This window comes from Lontra canadensis, unplaced genomic scaffold, assembly GCF_010015895.1.
Source record: "Lontra canadensis isolate GAN:19392208 unplaced genomic scaffold, GSC_riverotter_1.0 scaffold6, whole genome shotgun sequence".
NCBI lineage: Eukaryota > Metazoa > Chordata > Mammalia > Carnivora > Mustelidae > Lontra > Lontra canadensis.
This window is the reverse complement of record NW_022631000.1, coordinates 580,337-605,604: the sequence shown is the minus strand read 5'-3', so window position 1 is coordinate 605,604 and position 25,268 is coordinate 580,337. Positions and strand designations below refer to the sequence as shown.

The 25,268-nt window shown below is 36.4% G+C and overlaps 1 protein-coding gene across 1 annotated transcript in view; it reads left to right on the top strand.

The window, feature by feature from the left end:
* Window positions 1-25,268, top strand: part of DCBLD2 (discoidin, CUB and LCCL domain containing 2) — a 90,832-nt gene that overhangs the window by 14,502 nt on the left and 51,062 nt on the right. The window contains exon 2 of the mRNA XM_032852012.1: window positions 7,771-7,998. Within this exon, the coding sequence (XP_032707903.1) occupies window positions 7,771-7,998 (228 nt within the window). The remainder of the gene's footprint in view (window positions 1-7,770; window positions 7,999-25,268) is intronic.

The window sequence follows — 25,268 nt, the reverse complement described above, 5'->3', positions numbered from 1 at the left end:
GACTACCCAACTTTTGCATCAACATGGATGGGACTGGAGGAGATTATGTTAAGTGAAATAAGTCAAACAGAGAAAGTCAATTATGGTTTGACTTGTTTGTGGAACATAAGGAATAGCATGGAGGACATTAGGAGAAGGAAGGGAAAAATGAAGGGGGGGGGCTGAACCATGAGAGACTATGGACTCTAGGAAACAAACAGGGTTTTAGAGGGGAGGAGGGTGAGGGGATGGGTTGGCCCGATGATGGGTATTAAGGAGGACACGTACTGCATGGAGCATTGGGTGTTATACGCAAACAATGAATCTTGGAACGCTACATCAAAAACTAGTGACATACTGTATGGTGACTAACATAAGTAAAAAAATAAAGAAAGAACTGAGCCAGGGAAGAAGAATTTTAAGAAGGAGGGAGAGAAGATAAAAAGGAAGGAAGGATGGTGGGAGGGAAGGAAGGGTCAGCAAAGCCAGATAATATAGAAAGGTCATAAATGATAAGGATGCAAAAGTATCCTTGGACTTTTGGCGGCTTGGAAACTGGCTGCTATAGTAAATAGTTTTATTGGTGAGGTAGGTCTGTGTTCCTAGGGCTGTCCTAACAAATTACCACAAATTTAGGTGCTTAAAATGATAGAACTTCACTGTTTTATAGTTCTGGAAGCTGGAATTCTGTAATTGGGGTATCAGCAGGGCCATACTCTCTGTCTGAAGATGCTGCGGGGGACGATCTTTCCTTGCCTTTTCCTAACTTTTGGCAGTTTTGATCTTCAGAGTTCCTTTGCATCATTCCCACCTCTGCCTCTTTAACGTAGTGTCCTTCCTGTGTCTGTGTCCAGACTGTCCTCTTTTTATAAGGACAGCAGTCCTTGGATTAGGGTCCACCTTAATCCAGTATAACCTCATTTTAACTTGATGACATCTGCTAAAACATTGTTTCCAATTAAGATTATATTCACTGGTACCAGAAATTAGGACTTAAACATATCTCTTTGGAAGGGATCCAACCCGTAGCAGTGCATTCAGACTTAGAATAGGAGGCAAAGTAAAATGTCAGTTATGGAGAAGAAATTTCTCTATAAAAGAAAGGAAAAGTGAGCAAGAAGATGGTAGCTATTAGGGGACACTGGTGTAAAGAGATTTTGTGGTATTTTGTTGCTGTTGTTAATATTTGTGATTTGTTAAAGTGTAAAACCGAGGCTGCACTGTAGAGCTATTTTACTGGTTATAATTTGCAAAAGAGGCAAAATTATACCTGCCTTGCAAATGTAAAATGACCATATATCAAAGATTTTATCCAATTCATTCATTAATGAGGGAACCAGTAAGATGTTAAATCCTGTCCAGAGAATATTTGAGAAACTAGGAGTCTGTCATCTTAGGATATAATTGTTAGATTAGATGGCTGAAGCTGGTTGTTGGGCCAATAGGGTCATAAACAGTAACCTTTGGGATTATCTTTTCAACTGTACAAAAGTGAACTGCCTTTCTACCAGACAACAAGCTAAATGTTATCATGTAACTAAAACTGGGACCCTTAAGCAGCGATAAATAGCAAGTCCAACTAAGTACTTTGCTCTATAATCCTTGGGCAGCTTCTGGCTTCTGTGACATTTAAAAGATGTGCTGCTCACTTTTTTTTTTTTTTTTAACCAATCTCCAAGTGTAAGATAATTTTTCTGACCTGTATATTAGAATCTGTCGAGATAGAGAGGGGGACCTGAGAACCTTTAATTAGCCCTTAGGTGATTCTAATGTTGGCAAAATCTGAGAACCACTGAAAGAGAATACTGAGTGGCTTTGCGTGCCCATCTGAGACTGAAACCCATGTTCCAGTCCAATGACACCTGTCTCCCTTGGACTTTGTGATTTTTTTTTTTTTTTTCCCTCAGTAGTGCTCAGCTCCTTGGCCAAGAGAAATCATATGATCCAGGGTTGAGGGCTTGACAGGCAGAAACTTAGGAAGGACACGGTGGTGAGGAAGTAAAGGTGTCAGGAAGAGGTACTTAATACTGGACGTGAGGTCCAGTCTGGGTAGGGAAAGACATGAGGCCAGGATAAGATTAGCAGATGGGGAGAAAAGAAAGAAGTCAAATTCACAGAAAGTATGTGGGTGTAAGACCCTTGAAAGTTCAGGAGACTGACCGGCAGATTGAGACTTTTTAAAGTTTTTGAGTTTTCACAGGTGGATAGAAGTGTTTCTAACAATGACAAAAAATAAACTCCAGGTTATGCTTCTGAGAGAGTTACTGAAAGTAGAGGTCATCAGGGAGAAGATGAGTGAGAATTACTTTCTCATAGATTTGTACTTTTCACAAGACCGTGCACTTGAGACCTTAAAGCTAATGTTAATTTCCACTGGACCATTGTTCCATTACTTTAGTTTGTAGCCAGATGTCCAGTATCTACAGATGATGGGCAAAAGCCTTTCTGGTCTTTTAGGACTGTAGTAGTATCCTCAAACAAAGAGAGTTTATTGAGCATGTTATTACAGGCTAGGCACTCAGTACTAGGTGTTTTTATATAATACCTCATTTAATTTTTACCCTATGTGTCTGAGTTATTAGTATCCCCATTTTACAAAGCTGGGGTTTAGAAGAGATAAATAACTTCCTGAAGGTCACAGTGAATGGTGGATTAAATGGGGCATTTAAATTCATTCTGTGACTCCAGAGCTCACTTGCTTAACCACTATGTTCTAAGTAGGGACTGTGTTTGGTGGGGGTTAAAGAGGATTCATACATCTCACATTCCTTCATGTAATTCAATTTTGTAAATTACCATACATGCAGAGAATAGTTTGAGCTTAAAAAAGAATGAAGCTGGGAACTATTTCTTTTTCTAAAAATTGCCACAGTGACCTTCTTTAGGCTTTCAGAGCATATCCATCTTATGGAGTATTTTTTAAAAATGAGCAAAATTAAAGTAGTACTTTGAATTATTTGAGATTTGTAGTGATGCAACTTTAAAAAACCTTATGGGACTGATAATAGTACCTTGGTCCAAAAATTCTCAGTGCTAACTACTGCATTAAAAATCTTCATTGTAGCCAGATGAAATAGGATATATTAATTAATTCTTGCAAGTTAATCCTTGGAGTACTTGTCTATTCTAAATGCCTCTTTTTTCGGTTATTATAAGATCTCACAGATACATTATAAGATGTGACAGAAATGACACTTATTTAGAGGAAATACAGTTAGACTCACCTGTTGACAATGATGAAAAACCTTGAAAGCTCACTGGAAAAAAAAATGTTCTTAGTTCTTAGTTTATAATGATTGTAATAAAAGTTATGTTACTCTATATTTGTGGCATATTTATGCAAGTTTCTGCATTTGTGTTTGGTACTGTTAAAGTATTTTTAGAAGTCAAGCAGTATTTATATTAATACAAGTCAATCATTAAGATAAATTTTATTATGTATTAGTAATGTGACTAAAATATGGGGGTGGCTGCAGTGTCACAGGAATCAGTGTCATGAGCATGTATTTATTAAAAAAACAGCAAACAGTTGATCTGAAGTTTAGAGCAGTTTAAAATAAGAATATGTTCTTTGTTGTATTAATTCATTGTTATTTAAATGTTTAATGTTCTGTTTTCTCTAGGGATAAGTAGTTTAAAAAAAATTTTTTTTTTTCCTGGAAAGATACCAAAATTTGTATCTGGCTTAACACATCTGACCTTAACCTCTTCGGGGGAAGTGAACACATGTTCTATGAGTAATCCCCTAGATAATCAGCAGCCAAACAAAGGAGCAGTAAGATCAAATTCCAGTGTTTCTTCTCCACCTTCTGTCCTTTATGGTCAGTTATACTGTGGTGGAGACCATCTAGAGGGGGAGGAGGAGGAGAAGCTGACAGTGATGGTGGTGTTGATGGAGGTGGAGAAGGAGAAAGATTTGGTGATGTTGGAGTTACTGGTGAGGGCACATGGATTGGTACTCAGATAACCATTTTGAAAGTTATTTTTCCCATCGTAATTATGCTGTCTTTGTCAGTTCTGCCATGTGAAAATGAATAACAGTAGGTGGTGTTCCCTGGTCACCAGTCATTGGTTTTTCCAGCATACAAAACTAAGCAGAAAATGTGGAGACTTATTCCTGACCCTGTTAGCACCCTTTTCGAACCCTACTTTTAAGGGTGGTTGACCTAGAAAAAAAATTACTCAAGGGATGTAGACTAATAAAAATGACATTTTCTTTTCTTCAACTTCCATTTACTTGTTTTAAAAATTGGGACTCTTTAGTATAACTGCTGACTGTAGGAGGAAAGTAGTCCTTGGGTTGTACCTGCAGTGGACAGAATAGCGTCATCCTTTGGGCCAGAGGAAGCTCGGCTAAGAACTCACTCAGATCTTCTGTCTGAGGCGTCCTGGACTTTGCTCTGGGTCAGCCTTCCCAACTTCAGTTCTGTTGACGTTTAACATCGGCCGTTCTTTATTCTGGGGGGCTGTCCTGTGCACAGTGTAGGATGTTTAGCAGCATTCCTGGCTTCCACCCACCAGGTGCCAGCTCAGCCCCTCAGTTGTGACAACCAACCCACAGTATCTCCAGACATTGCCAAGTGGGAGGTAAAATTGCTCCTGTGGGAGCCTCCACATCTCCCCCATTTGAGCATCACTGTCTAAGTGTGTTAGGTGATTAACTGATAAAGACTTTTTTCCAGATTTTACTTTTACTTTTAAATACTTTGCCATTTTAAGTATTGGTACAGAATAGGATTTGCTTTTAAGAATTGAAAAACTGGAAGCACATTTTCTTTTTTTTCTTTTTTTTAATTTTTTTTAAATTTTATTTTATTTGACAGAGATCACAAGTAGGCAGAGAGGCAGGTAGAGAGAGAGGAAGGAAAGCAGGATCCCTGCTGAGCAGAGAGCCCGATGCAGGGCCCTATCCCAGGACCCTGGGATCTGACCTGAGCCGAAAGCAGAGGCTTTAACCCACTGAGCCATCCAGGCGCCCCGGAAGCACATTTTCTAACTTAAGGGTAAAACTGAGCACAAGGTCTTCTTAGAGAATTCAACATTACGACCTTAGGATGCCTAGTATAGGGTTTTCCAGAGTGCTGGTGGGGACCCTTCAGTGGGTTGGGATCATACATGCGGGAATGTATAGGATCACAATGTAAAATGTATTTCTGACTTTGGAATAGCTGAGAAAAACATTTGAAAACTGCTGGCCTAGTGATAATGTATAAGCCCAGCCTCCCCTTTCAAACTGGGATATTTTAAACATATTCTCCATAGGGGTAGGTGTTTATCCAGGCCAGCTAATCTATTTGTCTTGTCTCAGGTTAAACTTCTTGAATAGTCTTGGAAGTATGAAACATTCAAAGTTGTTCATTGTCGTAGTAGATTTGAGACTTTCTTTTAACTTTGGTTTCTGGTGCATATCATCTTTTTTGCTAGGGGAGGAAGCTCTGAGCTCCATCACATATTTTAGAACATTCTTGGCACGTTACTTGTGGACTGTTCATGCCCTCCCCCTCACAAGATACTGAAAAAAGACAGCTCCATTTTAATTGTTTTCTTCATCAGCATGCATGCAAAAGTCCTGTTTTTCAGCAGTCAGTATTTATTTTGTTAACTTGTGGAAATTATACTTTATGGAGGAAAGGGCAAGAAACACTTTGTGTGTTTAATGACCGTGAAACGTAAATACGAGCATAATGACATCTAAAAATTACTTCTAACACTGCTTGTACTCTTTTTGTAAAAATCATTTTAAAATGGCAGCCTTAAGTTAAATAGTCTGTGGGGAATACATTAGATGGGACAGTCTGCCATTACGAAGTCATGAATTCAGCTGTTAATAGGAAATTTTTGGCTTCCTAAAATCTATTGCACTTCCAGCCACTTAAAAAGCTGCTTTAGTTTCTATTGACTAAAGAAAATACATTTATATTTTGAGTTATTTGTTCAGTGGCTACTTTTCAAAGATTTAAACACTCTAGAAAGCAGTTTCATCTTTTCAATAGTGAGAGAACGTTTCAGACTAGTTTCATAATGTTAGAAACTTTGTCTTAGGGGATAGTTTTTTTCTTTAAGGAAAAATTTTAATATTATTCAAAAGTTATTTATATTACAGTTTATTTTCATAGTGAAGGTTTTTATGTCCCTGTTTTTCTAATTTAGATGATATTCAGTAGAGGTATTCAAGGTATTTGCATCATAGTTTTGGGGAAAATTTGAATTTTTTTTCTTCTGAGTTGTATAATGTTTAAGTTCTATATTTGCAGAAGATGAGTGGGTGTATCACAAAAATTCACATGTTTATTTCATGGTGCCTTTATATATTATTGAGCGGCTGAGCCTAGTTTTTGTGTATAGTATGAAAGTGGATGTGGAGATAGCTAAAGTTCAGTGTTGCTCAAAAGCTGAACCTTATAGATGTTTGTTTAGGAAACCAGATTTCTAGGATTGACCTTTAAAAGTGGGCCAACAATACTAGTAGAGATTTGAGAATAAAATTTCTTGACCAGGAAAAGATATGAAGTGTTGTCATCATAAAGTAGATAAATAGTTTTTCCTTTATTGAAGTGAATTTTGAGACTGGTTTGAGATTACTTTTTCATTGGTTCATATTCAGTTCCTTATACATCTAGTTAATAACTATTTTGCAACTACTTGCTAAATACTATATTAACTTATTATTTGCAGGCTTTTAAAGCTTTCATTAATCTGTTCTAGTAAATGGTATCAGCACTGCATTATTCTTAATAATAATAATAATACTATAGTAGAAAAATCCTTTTACAGTTGCCTGTATCCATATTGACTTTAAAAACTCAGCACTGCCACTTTTTGATAGAGGTTTTTTGTGCTAAGTACTGAACTATTCCAAAGGTGATTATAAATGGCTATTTTGAAGGAAAAAAAATACTATCATTTTAGTACAATGTCTTCATCTTCCTTTTAGAAAGAGATTCATTTGAATCCCATTGTTAAGGAATGCTACATGGTACAGTTGGAGCAGCAGCTGAAACTTCTCAACATTCCATGCCTCTTCTAGGTGCTCAAACAACGAATTTTATGATAAAAGGAGGATGCAGATAATACTATATTAAGTTCCCTGAGTTCCCACAGTGAAGGAATTCTGGAACAGATAATGTTGCTACCAAGATATGAAGGTTATTTTTCCTAATCTTTACTAAGTCATTAAACTGTTATTTTTTTCTCACCATTCATTCTGTAGGGAAAAAGTGAGGTTTTTGGAGAGGGACTACTAAAAAGTCAAATTTCAATAGAATATAAAATTAAATTTTATTAAAAATAGCTTAATGCCTTCAAGACCGAATGCCTTGAAATACTATAATATGCTCAGTAATCTGCATTTCGTGTAAAGTGTTTTCAGATATTATTCTACTTCTCACAGATTTTAGAAGGGTTTGTGATGAATGGATGAAGCTGATCGCATATTTTTATTTATAGTTTACATTTACTTTGAACAATTATTACGACTTGATATTCTTTTAAAGATTAGATTTATTATGTATATAAAGTTGTTGCTAAGCTGTATTTTCTTCTGTTTATTGAAATTAGAAAGCTCTTTGAACTCATAAGGATAATCATTGATTATTTTGACCTTATCTGGCTGCTTTTGGTTCCTGTGAGCAGATACACTAAGAAGTCTGCCATCCCTTTTATCGTGTGTAAGGAAAGTGTTGGAGGGCTAAAACAGCTGTCATACATATTTTAAAATTCTCACCAAAAATATCCTGATTATTTCTAATGTTAAAGATGTAATTATAATTTATTCTTTTAATTTTTTTTAAGGTGATGGATGTGGACATACTGTACTAGGCCCTGAAAGTGGAACCCTCACGTCCATAAACTATCCACAGACCTATCCCAACAGCACCGTTTGCGAATGGGAGATCCGTGTAAAGATGGGGGAGAGAGTGCGCATCAAATTTGGTGATTTTGACATTGAAGATTCAGACTCTTGTCACTTTAATTACTTGAGAATTTTTAATGGCATTGGAGTTAGCAGAACTGAAATAGGTAGGAAATTTTCTTGTAAATGTACATGTAATACATTACTGTCCTGAGTTTTAAAACTGAAGCAATTTTTGATACTTACATTAAATAACTAGACTATATAGAATGATATGTGGGAAACTATTTATGTGGATTATGTGTGGAGATCTCAAATTTGAATCTTTTGGGAAGAGAAGATTCTTATCTGTTTATTTACTCTCCAGATAAGCTTGTTGGTACTTTCGCTACAGGATGCCACTCTACTGTTTCTAAGGAGGATGTTAAGTATCTCATTTTTTTGTTTTTTTCTAATCATTTTATTTGCAGTTACAGAATATAAGTATAATTCACGCATAGGAGACAGAATATCATGGTGATTAAGAGCATAGGTTTTGGATCCAGAGAGCCTGGTATCAAATCCTCGCTCTGCTGTTAGCTTCTATATGGTTTTGGACAAGTTACCGGACCTGTCTTTTTCACTTGTAAGATAGGGAATGAACTAGTAACATGTAAAGTTCTTAGAACAGTCAGTAACACATAATACGAGCTTACTAGTGCTAGCTGCTGCTGATGTTATTCTTAGCTAAGATCAGTGGTTCTCAATTATGGCTGCATATAAGAGTCACCTTGTAAGATTTTAAATAACACTATATTTTAATTAATACTATATCCCCATCCTAGAGCAGTTGAAACAGAATTGATTAGGTGGGACCCACACCTCCGGATTTGGATTTTAAAGGTTTCCCTGGGAGAATCTGCTTTGTAGTCATGTTGAGAATCTGGCTTAGTCAGTCCCTTAGGCTTAAAGATGGAAAAATGTCTAAGACTGAGTGAACTAACGTCATAAAATAAATCTTGAATACCCTGTGAGTTAATTTGGAAACATTGGTACAAGTGTATAAAATATCTTTTAGAACTATAATTGGAACCCAGTGTCTATTCTATAAGCATGGTGTTCATTGTCAGCCAGCCTCTTCTCCATACCAAGTCAAATTCTTCCTCTCTTCTCTACTTTTTGGCCTCTTACCTATGAGAGGCCAAATTCCTGGCCAGCTTCTCTGATGCTGATTGATAACTTCAGTTGTCTCTCAGTCAACTCTTAATTAATCTGTTAGCTTGATTACCATGTGTATATTGCTATGAACATATGGTCTCAGATAAGCTTTTAGGGACTCAGATTGCCTAAGGATCTAGAAACCACTGTAACACTAACAGAGGGCAACTGTAGTAAACATGTGATGCAGTAGGGAGTAAACAGTACCACCTAAGCAGTCTTGTTAACAGCAGTGAGAAAAGGCGAGCCACAGTCCCATCAAGCCCTTAGCAGTTAGTTTACAGGAAATAAAGGAGCTAGAAAAACACATTTTATCAACCTTAAAGACTCTGTAAATAGCGTTTTAAAAAGAGAAAGGGGAGAAGTAGAGGGAATTGTACTTTAAGAGCTATATCTTCCAAAAATAATGCGTGGACCTTGTTTGGTCTTGATTCAAGCTGCAGGAAGACATGTTAAGATAATCCAGAGAATTTTAAGAGGAATCGGGCATTCAGTGGTAGCAGGAATGATTGTTCTTGGTGTGTTAATGTTACAATTATTTTTCTTTGAAGATTTTATTTATTTATTTGACAGAGAGCGATGGCAAGTAGGTAGAGAGGCAGGCAGAGGGAGAGAGAGAAGCAGGCTCCTTGCTGAACAAGGAGCCTGAAGCTGGGCTCAATCCCAGGACCCTGAGATCATGACCTGAGTCAAAGGCAGACATTTAACAGACTGAGCCACCCAGGCACCCCTATAATTATTTTTTTAAGATCTGATTTGTTAGAGACGTTCCGAAGTTCAAATCTAATATGCTATTGATATTCTTTTTTACTTTGCTTTTCCCCCTCTAACAAGGAAATCATTCCAACAACAGTGCATAGACATAGCCCTTAATTCTTTTTTCAGCTGCAGAGAACTCCGTAGTGTGGAGGTACTGCAGTTTGTTTAACCACTCTTCTGTGTACAGATGCTTCCAGTACAGTGCTGGAACAAGTAACTTCATGCAAATGTATTTTTGTCTTCTTGGAGGTGTATCTTCAGAATAAATTCCTGAAATGCAGCTATTGGTTCAAACGATAAATGCATATATAGCTTTGTTAGATATTACCGGAGTCCCCTCTACAAGGGTTGTGCCAGCTTGGATTTCCATTTAGCAATGCGTAAAAATGCCTGTTTCCCCACAGCCTTGCCAGCATGTGCATCATCATGCTTTGTTAAGTTTTGCCAGTTGATAGGTGGGAAATGGTATCTCAGTATACTTGTGATTTGCATTTCTTTTAGTATGGGTGATGCTGAACATATTTTTTTGTATGTCAAAGGTTCATTTTTTTAGAATAACTTTTTGTGTCATTTGGTCATTTTTCTATCAGGTTTTTTTGGTCTTTTTTTTTCCTTTGGGACTAGGAATTCTGTTACTATCTTATTTTAAAATTTTATTTATTTGAGATAGAAGAGAGGGAGCACGAGCAGGGTGAGGGGCAGAGGGAGAAGCAGACACCCCACTGAGCAGGGAGCCCAATGTGGGGCTTGATCGCAAACCCTGTGACTCCCGGATCATGCCCTGAGCCAAAGGCAGGCACCCAACTGACTGAGCCACCTAGGAGCCCCAGTGGAACTTGTTTATACAGTTTTGTTGCCATGAAGGTTTTTTCCAGTATAGCAAATTTATTACTCTTTTGCTTCTGGATTCTGAATCCTAATTGGAAAGCCTCTCGTTACATCCCAGTTAAATATAAATTTACCTATATTTTCTTCTAGTGCATGTATGTGGTTTCTTTCTTTCTTTCTTTCTTTCTTTCTTTCTTTTTTTATATTTAGATTCTTGGTCCATTTGGGGATATTCTTTTATATGATACAAAATGTAGATCTAATTGTATCTTTTCCAGATGACTAGTCACTTGTCCTAACACTGTTCATTTAAAGGTCTACCTTTGCCTCATTGATTTAAAATACTGACTTTATCATACACTGAAGTTCTGTACATACTTGATTTCTGTGGTTTTTGTTGTATTCCACTGATCAATATTTACATAACCAAAACATCACAATTTAAATGATAGAGGCTTTATAATGTGTTTTAATGTGTCTCTCTCTTTAAGATGGTTCATTTTTAGTGTATTCTTGGCTATTCTCACCTGTTTATTGATCCATATGAAGTTTAGATATCAGCCTGTCCAACTTCATAAAAATGTTTGTTAATTTTTTAATTGTGATTGTTCATTGTGATTGTTCATAAGTTGTCTTTTGGTATGTTGAGTCATCCTGTTCAAGAACAAGAGCTGTTTTCTTTCTATTTGTTGAAATCTAATTTTGTTGTTTTCAAGAGTGTTTTGAACTTTCTCACACTTTTTTTTTTTTGTTAAAGTTATTCCTAAATATCTTCTCTGTTGCTGTTGTAAGTGGAAATGTTTTGGCTTTGTTTTGCCATTGTATCCTCTTACTGGTTACTGATTATATGAAGACTATTGATTTCTTCCTTTTTTTTTTTTAAGATTTTATTTATTTATTTGACAGAGAGATCATAAGTACGGCGGGGTAGGGGGTGGCTGGGGAAGCAGGCTCCCTGCTGAGCAGAGAGCCCAATGCAGGGCTCGATCCCAGGACCCTGAGATCATGACCTGAGCTGAAGACAGAGGCTTAACCCACTGAGCCACCCAGGCACCCCAAGACTATTGATTTCTATATGATGATTTTATATCCTACTTTACTGTTTGTTTTTTTTTAATTCAGTTTTATCATTCACTTTCTAGGAATTTCTAGTACACAATCACATCTGCAAATAGATATAGTTTTACTTCTTTTCCAATTCTTGTGCCTATGAATGATTTATCTAATTACATTGGCTAATGTTATCAGTCATTGTTATGTTAATTTGTAGTGGAGATGGTTCTTGTTACTGATCTTTTTTTTTTTTTTAAGATTTTATTTATTTATTTATTTGACAGCGATCACAAGCAGGCAGAGAGGCAGTCAGAGAGAGAGAGAGGAGGAAGCAGGCTTCCTGCTGAGCAGAGAGCCCAATGTGGGGCTCGATCCCAGGACCCTGGGATCATGACCTGAGCCGAAGGCAGAGGCCTTAACCTGCTGAGCCACCCAGGCGCCCCTTGTTCCTGATCTTAATGGAAATATTAGCTCAGGCTGCCGTACCATATACTGGATAGCTTAAACAACATATTTATTTTCTCACTGCTTTAGAGTCTGGAAGTCTGAAATCATTGTGTCAGATTCAATTCCTGTGGAGAATTCTCTTCCTGGATTTACAGACAGCTACTGTGTTTCTATGTCCACACATGGCAGAGAAAGAATGGGGAGTGATTTCTCTGGTCTGTTTGTACAAGGACACTAATCCTGTCGGATTAGGACCTTACCTTTATGACCTCATTTAACCTTAATTACCTCCATAAAGGCCCTATCTCTAAATATGTTCACATGGCCTGGAGTGGGAAGGATTTCAATAAATTAATTTTGGGGGATATGTAACAGGAAGTATCCCTTTATTTCCATTTTCTTGAGTGTTTTTTTTTTTTTAGGAAAGAATTGGATTATGTCAGAAAGCTTCTTTAGCTTCTGTGGAGATGATTATATGATCCTACCTATTATATAACTTTCAATGAAGTGTTTTACTTTCCTTCTCTCCCTGTTTTTACTCTTTTAGAACATAAATTCATAACATGTAGCCTACATCATACAACATCTTATTCTTCAACCCATCTCTAACTTTCCTAGGTCTGTATTTAAAAATATTTGAATGTTCACACTCTGTCTTTTTGCGCAAGTTTTCCCAGTCATATTATGAGTGGATGAAGTTCATCTTGGAATAGGTTGATTCCTGAAGCATGACTTGTGATGTAGACTATCTTGCATTCTTAAAACTGCTTATTCTAAGATCTTTATTATATGGAGACTTGAGGGACAGCTTGATTATATATAAATATGTCCTTGATTGACCTATTCTTTTTTGAGTTTCTTTTTGTTTTTAAATAATCTTCCATTATTGCCAGGTTATTTATTTATTTTTAGCTTATTTACCTTTAAAGTCCGAATAGTGTTATAGGATATGTGTTGAAGTTGGTCATTTTGGGTTGGTTTTCACTGGTATCCAGTAAGCTCTTTCAATACATAGAACCAGATCTTTTATTTCTGGAAAGTTTTGTGAGATGATACTTTTAATATTATTTCTGTTCCATTCTCTTGTGTATCTTTTTTAGATACATTTTTAAGTGTGAGAAACTTGGATCTTCCTTAACATTTCAACCACATTCTCACCAGTGCTTTTAGTTTTTTATTTCCTTTTTATTCTATTTGGTTCATTTTTCTTATTTTTCTTTTTTTCAACATTCATTATGTTTCATTAGAATCCATTATTCCTTGTGCACCTTGTAATGTGGTCTTCATTTTTTACATAATTGTCTTTTTTTTTTTTTTTTTTTTTTTTTTACATTTTGTGAGATCAATTCTTAGTTCTTTCTGGATAGTGTCCATTTCTATTTTTAGTTTTTGAGTTTCTGTTTTTGGGGTTTTATATCCCCAATTGCTTGAGGACATTTAATTAAGTCTGGAGTGTTTCAGTTTCCTTCTGCTGTATTATTGTTTTTTAGAGGAAGGGAGTTTCCATAAACTGAATTGTTGTTAATTCTCATTTTTTGTTTTATTATATATATATATATATATTTTGTTTGTTTCATACTATATATATAATGTGTAATATATACTCTCTACAACTTATATATGTTATATAGTATAGTATATATAAGTTTTATATATTATAAATAAAGATTTATGTATTTATTTTAGAGAGTGAGAGCAGAAGAGCTAGTGGGGAGTGCAGAAGGAGAGAGAATCCCAGGCAGACTCCCTGCTTAGCTCAGAGCCTGACACAGGGATCCATCCCATGATCCTGAGATCATGACCTGAAATCAAGAGTCAGATGCTTAACCAATTGAACCACCCAACCGCGCCCCCGCCCCCACCCTTTTTTTTTTTTTTTTAAATAGGCTCCACGCCCAGCATGGAGTCCAGTGCAGGGCATGAACTCACAACCTTGAGATCAAGAACGGAGCTGAGATCAAGAGTCAGACACCTAAATGACTGAGCCACCCAGGGTCCCCTTTATACTATATATTTTTTAAGTAGATAAAGATTGTCTAGATATTTGTGGGGATAGAGGTAGTGGTTTGCAGTGGTTTACTTTATAGTTTGTGGTAGGTTCATGAAAGCACTCTGTTAGTGTCATAGATATTTTCTTTTTTGGAGAAGAGGTTGTAATGGGGGAGGAGTTATATAACTTTTGGGAGCGGTTCTTGCAGGACTCTAAATTTCCCCCTCTTGCTTTGTTCTCCCCTTTACAGTACAGTTTCCAAAGTAGTCCTCTCTTTTTTTTTTTTCCCCCGAAGATTTTATTTATTTATTTGACAGAGAGTGCGCACAAGAAGGGGGAGAGGCAGGCTCCCCACTGAACAGGGAGTCTGATGCAGGACTCCATCCTAGAACCCTGGAATCATGACCTGAGCCAAAGGCAGACATTTAACTGACTGAGCCACCAGAGAGCCCCTTTCTCTATTACTCTTAACCTACTTCTCCCCCTGAAGTGTTTTCTTTCCAAAATTGTGCTGTTGAAGATATCTGTGCTCTTAAGTTCCTTCTCTGAAGTCAGTACTCTGATCTACCAATGGACTTGTTTTTTAATCTGGTATTTTCTGGCTGTGCATGGGATATCTTGATAATCTTTTTCTCCCCAGTGGCTCTTTCATTAACTTTTACCACTTAGGTTATTTGTAGACTCTATGAAATCTATTGCTGTGCTTCAGGGGTCCATGATCTTAGTAAAAGTAGAATATTTCTTGTTCTTTGAGTTTCTTCCTGTTTTTTTTTTTAAGTTGTCTTTGTAAAAAATACTTATTTTATGTCATTTTAAAGCAGTAAGTACAGTTTCATTTGAAAGACTTAAAGGTATTATAATACTATCATCATCATTAACATTTTTCATTTAGAATAGTTTTCCTTAGTCAGGAATTGAAGAAGTGATACATAATGATTGTAGGTATCTTGAATGATATATGTAAAAGCCACAGAGTTTTGTGTAAGATAAAGTCCTAGCCTCTGAAAACATGTGGTCAAGAAGGCTAAAGGCATCTTATCTGTTCATCATGAAAATACATTGGTTAACTGTGGATGGTTTTTCATGAGAAGGATTGATTGGAACTTAAACTTGGATTTGTCCTAATGAGAAAGTATCATATGAGGTGGTTTGTTGCATTGCAAAGTACAGAAGTCAAATACAATTCAAAAGACTTTAGTGAATCTTTGTGTCCTGGAATAGTCCAGCTGGTTTATGACCTAGAAGAGAAAATAAATACTGAAGTTTTGTCTCTGTAAATGATGTCACCACTTTAAAATGTTTCTTCTACTGTTTTGAGGCAGGTCAGTGAGGAATTGACAACTGTCTTATTTTTCAGCAGCATTCAACTGGATAAAACTTAATTTCTGCAGTCGTATCCAAGAATTCTTATTTTGGGGCCTTTATAGGAAATATTAAAAAGCTTTGACATTTCCTAAGTGGTGAAAGTTCATTTTTCTACAAAGCTTTGAAAGAAATTTCATGTTATGCTGTGTATATCTCACCTGTGATGCTTGACAACACATCTGGTTTTATTGAAGTTTACGTATTGTTGTGACTCATTGCTTTTTACATTAGTATACTTGGTATGAGGAATTTTGCCAGCTATCAAGAAAGAAGCTGTCAGTTTAATAGAAGCCAAACCCTTGAGTCACTACCTTTTCAAAAGTATTTATTAAGAAATAAAAGCAGAATAATGACATTCTCTTCTGTCCAGAAGTTTGTGGTGTTCCAGAAGATAAGTCTTCAAACCCTAAAAGCATAAGTTTCATAAGAGAGAAGGGAAACCCACTAAAAAAATTTGATGGGGAAGATTGTTGTTATTCTGTGGATATTTTGTCTACATGAATACTATAAAATTTTCCATCAAGGCCCTTGATAGATAGTAATAAAAAGTTGTGTGCTCTTTTGTCCAACCTGCCATTCTGGAAGATATTATTAGAGGAGGCAACAGTGCTTATAATCAAAGAAATGCAAATTTTTAAAACTAAATATATTCCTCCTTGAATTTTGGATTTAAAAAAAATTTTTTTAATCTATTGTCATGGGTATGGTGAAATTGGTACTTCTTCTTTTTTTTTTTTTTTAAAGCCTCCCTTAGTTGGTATAGCTCACCTGCCTAGCAATCTGGAAGTATATATTAAGAATCATTCTTAAGGAAATACTTAAAAAATAGAAGAAGTTGTGTTAGGAAAATGTTTACTCCAACATTATTCACTGTTTGAAAAATTGGAAACAATCTAAACTTCTAACAGTAAGGAAATTAAGGTACATCTGCCATATAACCAGTTCTTAGCTATCACTGTCTGCTATGAACATTTTCTTCCCTGCCTTTTGGTGAATGCAGATGTACAATTCTATATCTAGACGAGGAGTTGCCAGGTCACTGGGTGTGCATGTGTTCAGCTTTAGTAGATATTGACAAATGCATTTGTGGCTGTACTACTTCATACCCACCACAAGTGTATGAGAGGTCCAGTTACTTGGTCTCTACTTTTGCCATTTTAACCATTTGTGTGTGTGTGTGTGTGTGTGTGTGTGTGTGTGTGTGTACTGATACCACATTGTTGTTCTGCTTTGCATTTCTCTGATGCCTAATGATATTGTTCTCTTTTCCTATGTTTGTTAGCCATTTGAATATCTTTTATGAGAAATGTTGATTTTTTTTATGCATTCTTTTTTATATTGAGTGATCATTTTTATTTGTAGGAATTCTTTCTGTATTCTGGTATGGGTTCTTTGGGGTATATATTAAGATATATATTCTCCTTCTCTGTGGCTTTTCTTTTTACCTCCCTCATTGGTAACTTTTGATAAGCAGACATTAAGTTTAACTTAATTTTAATATTCACAATTATTAATTTTTTTCCATTTAAGATTACCAATTTTTGTCTTCTTTTTAAAAATCTTTGCCCACTCATAGGTCATAAAGTTGTTCCCAAGATTTTCTGCTAAAAGCTTTATTGTTTTCCTTTCTGTATATATTATCTTCAGCCAATCCATATTTAATTTTTTGTATGAGATGGGAAGTAAGAGTAAAAATGTCAAGGTACATTTCCCATATGGACTTAGTTTTTAAATGTACAAATAACTGCATCTGTCATTTATTCATGGAAAAAAAAAAACAGTGAAGTAGCCATATTTCCCTGAAATCAAAATCCATAATGACTTTATAATGTAAGAATACACTTTTAAAGTAGTCACCACTGTCTTTTAGAAAGAAAGGCAGGGGCGCCTGGGTGGCTCAGTGGGTTGAAGCCTCTGCCTTTGGCTCAGGTCATGATCTCAGGGTCCTGGGATCGAGCCCCGAGTCGGGCTCTCTGCTTGGCGGGGAGCCTGCTTCCTCCTCTCTCTGCCTGCCTCTGACTACTTGTGATCTCTGTCTGTCAAGTAAATAAATAAAATCTTAAAAAAAAAAAAAACAAAAAAAAAACAGAAAAGAAAGAAAGGTAAATCCACTATTGGTGATACTGTTATCCTTTTATTTACTTTATATTTTAATTAAAAAAAAACTTTTAAAGATTTTATTTGAGGGGCACCTGGGTGGCTCAGTGGTTTAAGCCTCTGCCTTCTGCTCAGGTCGTGATCTCAGGGTCCTGGCATCGAACCCTGCATCGGGCTCTCTGCTCATCCGGGAGCCTGCTTCCCCGTCTCTCTCTGTTTGCCTATTTGTGATTTCTCTCTCTCTCTCTGTGTCAAATAAATAAATAAAATCTATTAAAAAAAAAAGAACTGAACACAGAATGAAGACTTTTTTAAAAAAAGAAAAATATTTTATTTATTTGAGAGAAAGAGAGAATGCACACGCATGAACTAGAGGGTAAGGGCAGAAATAGAGGGAAAAGCAGATTCCTTGCTGAGCACCAAGCCTGAATTGGGGCTTGATCCCAGGGCCCTGAGATCGTGGCCTGAGCTGAAGGTGGCTGCTTAACAAACTGAGTCACCCAGGCGCCCCACTGCTACTCCTTTTAAAGATAGTAAATATTTGTTACTTGTTCTTTTAGGTATATACCCAATAGCCAAATTGCTTATTTTTTAATTTTTATTTTTTATTTATGACATGGGTACATTTTATTTTATTTTTTTGAGTATATTATTTTTATTTATTTTTAAATTTTTTTTTAGTTTAAATATTATATACAGGGCAGTATTTAAATAGTTTAAATTAGTTTAAATAGTTTAAATATTGGTTTCTGGAGTAGAATTCAGTGATTGATCACTGACATGCAACACCCAGTGTTCATCATAACAAGTGCCGTGCTTTGTAGCCTGTTCTTTAAAATGAAATTATATCTGTATCCTCCCATGGTTATCCTATCCAGGTAAGTCTTTGTTGAAGTAGTTAAATGTAATGCTGAATCCAGCCTAAAACAACATATTGTTAGTCACAATATAAGCAGGATCATTATGGGAAGGCATCTTTATGGGAAGTTATTCAAAAAGAGAACATGAAATCACTGTAAGTCAGAGGGCTGCTTCTACACCTCCATCTCACTCTTGAAGCCCGCCTCTTAAAGAAGCTGTATTGATGGACATTACCTAGTGATAGTCTCTTCTCTAAACATTTTCTGGGTATTAAAATGGCCTCTTCTGTATTTTAGGGGCTCCAAATATGTGTTTGGTTGTCTTACACTCAGCTTTCTAAGGGCAGCAGTGGGCCTGTCTAGTTTTATCACTGAATTCTCGCCGCATACCTCTTTCAGTTCCTAGATATTCAGGGGCTCACTTTATTGATGAATTACTTTGACAGTTCCAAATTTGGAATTTTCTTTTTGCAATTAGAAGTGCTTCTGGGGGCGCTGGGATGGCTCAGTGGGTGAAAGCCTCTGCCTTCGGCTCAGGTCATGATCTCAGAGGTCCTGGGATCGAGCCCTGCATCAGGCTCTCTGCTCAGCAGGGAGCCTGCTTCCTTTCCTCTCTCTCTGCCTGCCTCTCTGCCTACTTGTGATCTCTGTTTGTCAAATAAATAAAATCTTAAAAAAGAAAAAAAGAAGTGCTTCTGTACATAGGCACTAAAAAGCCATGCCTAAATCTGTTTGCTAATTAAGAGTGATCTTCCCTAAGCAAATTCCATTTCCATCTGTTGTATCTGTTGGAGGTGGACACAGTTGATGTGCTTTTTGCTCTAGCAAATAACTCCCCACCCCCTTCTTGTCTTTTTAAGTTGTGAGTTTGTAAGAGAAGTGTTGTTCGGTGGCAAATCTCTCCAGAGGCTAAATGATCTTCCATTTAGTTGACAACATAAATCAGATTCCTGAAGTTTTGTGGCAGTATTAATACCAGTTCTAATCTATTTCAAATCAGAGGGATTTCTCCTCTCTTCGAAATACAGAATATTTCCATTTAACAACTTCCAAGGTTTGTTGCTGTTCATCATCTACCAAAAGTATGGTTAATATAGACTTTGAAAAACACATGATAACCTTAATACCTCTTATGGTCTAGAGATGGTTTCTTAAACCTTATAAGCCAATTTCTGCTAGCTTCCCACTTTTCTCTTGTGGCCTTCTCACTTTTCTCTGGCTTCACAGATTTAAAGAGAGTTAGGCTCTGGCTTAAGGGTATGTTGTGGCTGGTTTGATCTTTTCAGAACGCTGAAACCTTCTCCAAATCAGCAATAAGGCTATTCCACTTTCTTATCATTTACATGTTCACTGGAGTAACACTTAATTTCCTTCAAGAACTTTTCCTTCGCATTCACAGTTTGGCTATTTGGCTCAAGAGGTCTTTCAACCTATCTCAGCTTTTGACATGCATTCTTCCTAAGCTTAGTCATTTCTAGCTGTTGATTTAAGATTTAAAGTGTGAGAGATGTGACTTTTTCACTTGAATGCTTAGAGGCCATTGAAGGTCATTAATTGGACTGATTTCAGTATTGCTGTGTCTCAGAGTAAAGGGAGGCCTGAGGAGGAGGAGAGAGATGTGCAATGTTTGATGGACCAGCCAGAACACACACAACATTTATTGAGTCTGCCAGTCATGTGGGTTTCATGGAATTTCAAAACAATTGTGATAGTAACATCAGATCACAGATTACCATAACAGATGTAACAGTAATGAAAATCTTGAAAAATTACTAAGATGTGACATAGAGATACAACGTGAGCAATGGTTGTTGGAAAAATAGTGCCCACAGACTTGTTAGGTGCAGGATTTTCACAAGCCTTCAACCTATAAGAAAGAAGTCGGTTATCTGCAATGCACAATAAAGCAAAGCACAATAAAATGACACATGCTGGTACACCAAAGTACATTTCTGGCTGTATTAGCTTTCTGTTGTTTTCTAATCTTATCACAAACCCTGTAGCTTAAAATACCAGAATTTATTATTTCCGTTTCTGTACACTAGAAGTCTTGTTTGACCTGTATTGCCTGGCTGAAATCAGGATAGTCATCTGGGGATGTTGTTCCCATCTGAAGCTGAGGGTTCTCTTCAAGCTCACTGACTACTGCTACTGTCCTGTAGTTGTAAAACTGGGGTCCCCATTTTTTTGCTACCTATTGCCCAGAGACTGTTTTCAGTTCCTACAGACCACATGGAGTGTTTACCACATAGGTGTTCTTTTTTTCTAGCCCAGTAGGGATTTTTCTCTCTAATTTCCAGTTACGTGACTAACCTGAGAAAGCACTAAAAGAAAGTCTTTAAAGTGCCTGACTGATTAGGTCAGGCCAACCCAGGAAAATGTCCCTCTTACCATATATGCAATGTACAGATAGTTAAAAAAAATTTTTTAAAGGCAGGGATCCTGGTAAGAACATACTCTAGAAGCATAAGAGTATCACACACTAGAGGAAATTTTTAAACTAAGTACACATTGGGAAAGTTCACCTTCACTGATTAAGAAAACAACAGATTACCAGTTTCTTTTACCTCTAATACTACTGGGCAGGGTGGGGAGAATAAATTGATACAGCCTTTCTGCAAAGCACTTTAGTAGGAATAGTTTATGTTAAAGTCACAGAGAGACAGTGCATGAATAGGATGAATGAAGAACTAGGTATTACTGTGCTTGTGCATATGTGTTAACACCCTATATACACATTTATGCTCATTTAATGACTTACAAGCATAGACAATAAACACTATTGTTCTTATTTAACAGATGGAGAGAGCTGAGGCCGAGAAAGGTACCCTCCCAAGTGGTATTAGCTATTATCTTGGTCTAATAGGATTATGTGAGAATGATTATTGTTTTTTATTGTTTTCTTGTTATATTATTCTAAATTTTTGTAAAGTTTATAGATTTTTTTAAAAGTACTTATACACTGGAAAAAAAGTGATACAAAGGCTGCCTTGAAATAAACACTCTATATTGATGGTAGAAGTATAAGTTAGTTTAACTTTTAGAAAGCAACATGACCCTATAATTTGATTTCAAAAAAATCTGGCCTTGATAATTATTTTAAGTATGGAACAAAGTTGTACATGTAAACAAATCTATTATATCATTATCTAAAGTATGGAAAAACTGGAAACCTAAGTTTCCATGATAAAGAAAAGAGTCAGGTATCCTGTGGCTTATCTACTTAGAATTATCTCAGCGATCATTGGTTCTAGCCCCTACCATGTTTCCTGAGGCCCTTACCTCCATGTCCTGTGGAGCGCACTGGGAGTCCTTAGCCACTCTCTCCACAGAGCCTTCCTCACACCCTACTGCGGTTCACATTTCCGAGGGGGTTCACAGCCCTGCACCCAAACCCTCTTCTGTACCCAGGACTCCACACAGGTGATCCACTTCTATCTTGCACTTCTTCCCATCAGGTTAAACCTTCCTTCTCCCAAAAGGCAAGAGACACTTCTCTTTTTTTTTTAGCAGACTCCAGATCTCAATGCTCAAAATTCCTCTCTTTCCAAAAGGTTAGATCGTTCTTTCTTTCAGAGTTATCACCACATCTCCATGACAGTTTACCCTGGGAACTCCAGGTTACTATGTTGTTTGTATACTATGTTGTTTGTAATTTTTAGCTACTATGAATAATGCTGCTCTGAACTATTGTTTACAAGTCTTTTTGTGGACATATGTTTGCATTTCTCTTGGGTATATGCCAAAGAGTACAGTTGCTCGGTCACATGTTAAGTCCGTGTTTAACCACTGGAAGGACCACCAGACTATTCCATAGCAACTGCACCATTTACTAGCAGTATAGTAGGTTTCAGTTTTTCTAGATCCCGATCTTTCTTCATGTTGTGGTGGGCACGAAGTGGTATCTCACTGGGGTTTGATTTGTATTCCTTGATGGCTAATGATGTGTGTGTACATGTGTTGCACATTTTGTAAGTTTGAAAAATGTGTGACATGTATCCATCATTGCGGTATTTTCACTGCTCTAAAAGCCCTCTGTGCTCTATTTATCCTTCTTCCTGCAATGTCTGACAACCACTGATCCTTTTATTGTCTTCTACTGTAGATAGATCTTTTTATTGTTTTGTTTTTCCAGAAGGTGATATAATTGCAATGAAACAATATGCAGTCTTTATAGACACTCTTCTTTGAATTAGTAATGTGCATTTAAAGTTCCGTTATGTCTGTTCATGGCTTGATAGCTCATTTCTTTTTAGTATCAAGTAATATTTCATCGTCTGGATGTGTCCATTCACCTACTAAAGCAACCAGGAGGTTGCTTCCAAGCTTTAGCAGTTTATGAATAAAGTTGCTGTAGACATCTGTGTGTGGTTTCTCTATGGACTTAAAATTTCAACTCCTTTGAATAAGTATCCAGCAGGAATGTGATTGCTGGATTGTACGATGGGACTTCTTAGTTTTGTAAGAAATCCCAAAAAAGAATCCCCAGTTTTGTTTCCCCAACAATGAATGAGAGTTCTGTTTCTCTACAGTTTCATCAGCATTTAATGTTGTCTGTGTTCTGGGTTTCGACCATTCTAAATTCTAATAGGTATATAGTGATATTTCATTGTTTTCATTACATTTCCCTGATAACATGTAATGTAGTGAACCTTTGTATATTCTTGTTATCTGTGCACTTTTTGTGAGGTGTCTGTCAGGGTCTTTGGCCTATTTTTATTTCAGGTTGTTTTCTTATTGAATGTTAGGAGTTTTTTGTATATTTAGGTAAGAGTCCTTTATCAGATGTGTCCTTTATCACCTGTGTATTTTTTTTTGTTTTGTTTTTTTAATTTTATTTTTTATAAACTTATATATTTTTTTCCCCAGGGGTACAGGTCTGTGAATCACCAGGTTTACACACTTCACAGGACTCACCATAGCACATACCCTCCCCAATGTCCATAACCCCACCCCCCCTTCACCTGTGTATTTTGTAAATATTTTCTCCCAGTTTGTGTCTTGTCTTCTCATTCTTTTTGCATTGTCTTTCCAGAGCAGAAGTTTTTAATTCTAATGAAGTCCACCTTATCAGTTGTTTCTTTCATGGATCCTGTCTTTTGGTGTCCTATCTAAAAAGTCATCATCCTACTCAAGGTCATTCAGATTTTTTCCTATGTTATCTTCTAGGAGTTTTACAGTTTTGCATTTTACTATTAGGTTTGTAATCCGTTTTGAATTAATTTTTGTGAAGGTTATAAGGTCTGTCTCTAGGTTCATTGTTTTGCATATGGCTGTTTGGTTGTGCCAGCACCATTTGTTGAAAATACGATCTTTGCTCCATCGTATTGCCTTTGGTCCTTTGTCAAAGATCACCTGACCATGTTCTGTCAGATTTAGCTCTGGGCTCTCTCTTCTTTTTCACTCATCTATTTGTGCTTTCACCAGTATCACACTGTCTTGATTACCGTAGCTTTACACTAAGTATTGAAGATGGGTGGTGTCATTCCTCCAACTTTGTTTTTCTTCAATATTATATTTGCTATACTGGGTCTTTTGTCCCTCCATATATTCTTTAGAATCATTTTGTTGATAGCCGCAAAATAACTCACTGGGATTTTTTTCTTCCAATTTTATTGGGAAATAATTGATATACATCACTATATAAGTTTAAGCTATACAGGATGATGGTTTCATCTACATATCCTGTGAAATGATCACTGCAGTAGGTTCAACGAACACCCATCATCTCCTGTTCCCCCACCCCCACTCTTAAGTGTATCTGCCTCTGGCATTCATAAGCTTTATATTTTTTTCTGTGAGTTTGGTGGTGGTTTTTTAGATTACACAAATAAGTGAGATCATACAGTATTTGTCTTTCTCTGACTTACTTCACGTAGCATAATGCCTTTAAGATTCATCATTGTTGTTGCAAATGGTAAGATTTCCTGGTGTTTTATGGGTTAATGATACTTTGTTGTATAATATTTTGTTGCATGTATATGTATCCATTCATCCATGGTTGTACACTTAGGGGGTTTCCATATCTTGGCTGTTATAAATAATCCTGCTATGAATGTGGGGATGCAGATACATTTTTGAGTTAGTGTTTTTGTTTTTGATAAATTACCAAAAATGGAATTGCTGGATCATATGGTAGTTCTGTTTTTTTTTTTTTTTTTGGAGGATCCTCCATACTGTTTTCTGTAGTGACTGTGCCAGTTTACAATCCCACAAACAGTGTACAGGGTTCTCTTTTCTCCACACCCACAGCAGCATTTGCTCTTACCTTTTTGATGATGACCATTCTAAGAGACATGAGGTGATACCTTATTGTGTTTTTCATTTTCATTTCCCTAATGACTAATGACATTGCGCATCTTTTCAGGTACCTGTTAGCCTTTCTTGTATCTTCTTTGGAGAAATCCTGTTCAGGTCCTTTGCCCATTTTTTTAATTGTGTTTTGCTATTGTTATAATTGTTGTTTGCTTTGAGTTATATAAATTCTTTATATGTTAGATATTAACCCCTTAACAAATAAATAGTTGGTCAGTATTTTTGTCTCCATTCCATAGGGTGTCTTTGCACCTTGTTGATGGTTTCTTTTGCTGTATAACTTTTTAGTTTGATATAGACCCTCTTATTTATCTTTTATTTTGTTTCTTGTGCTTTAGGTGTCATTAAAAAAATCACCGAGACCCATGTCAAGGAACTTTATTCTTATGTTTTCTTCTAGAAGTTTGGTGGCTTCAGGTTTTACATTTAAGTCTTTAATCCATTTCGAGTTAATTTTTGTGAGTCGTATGAGATAGTCTAATTTCATTCTGTTACATGCAAATATCCAGTTATCCCAGCTTGCTAG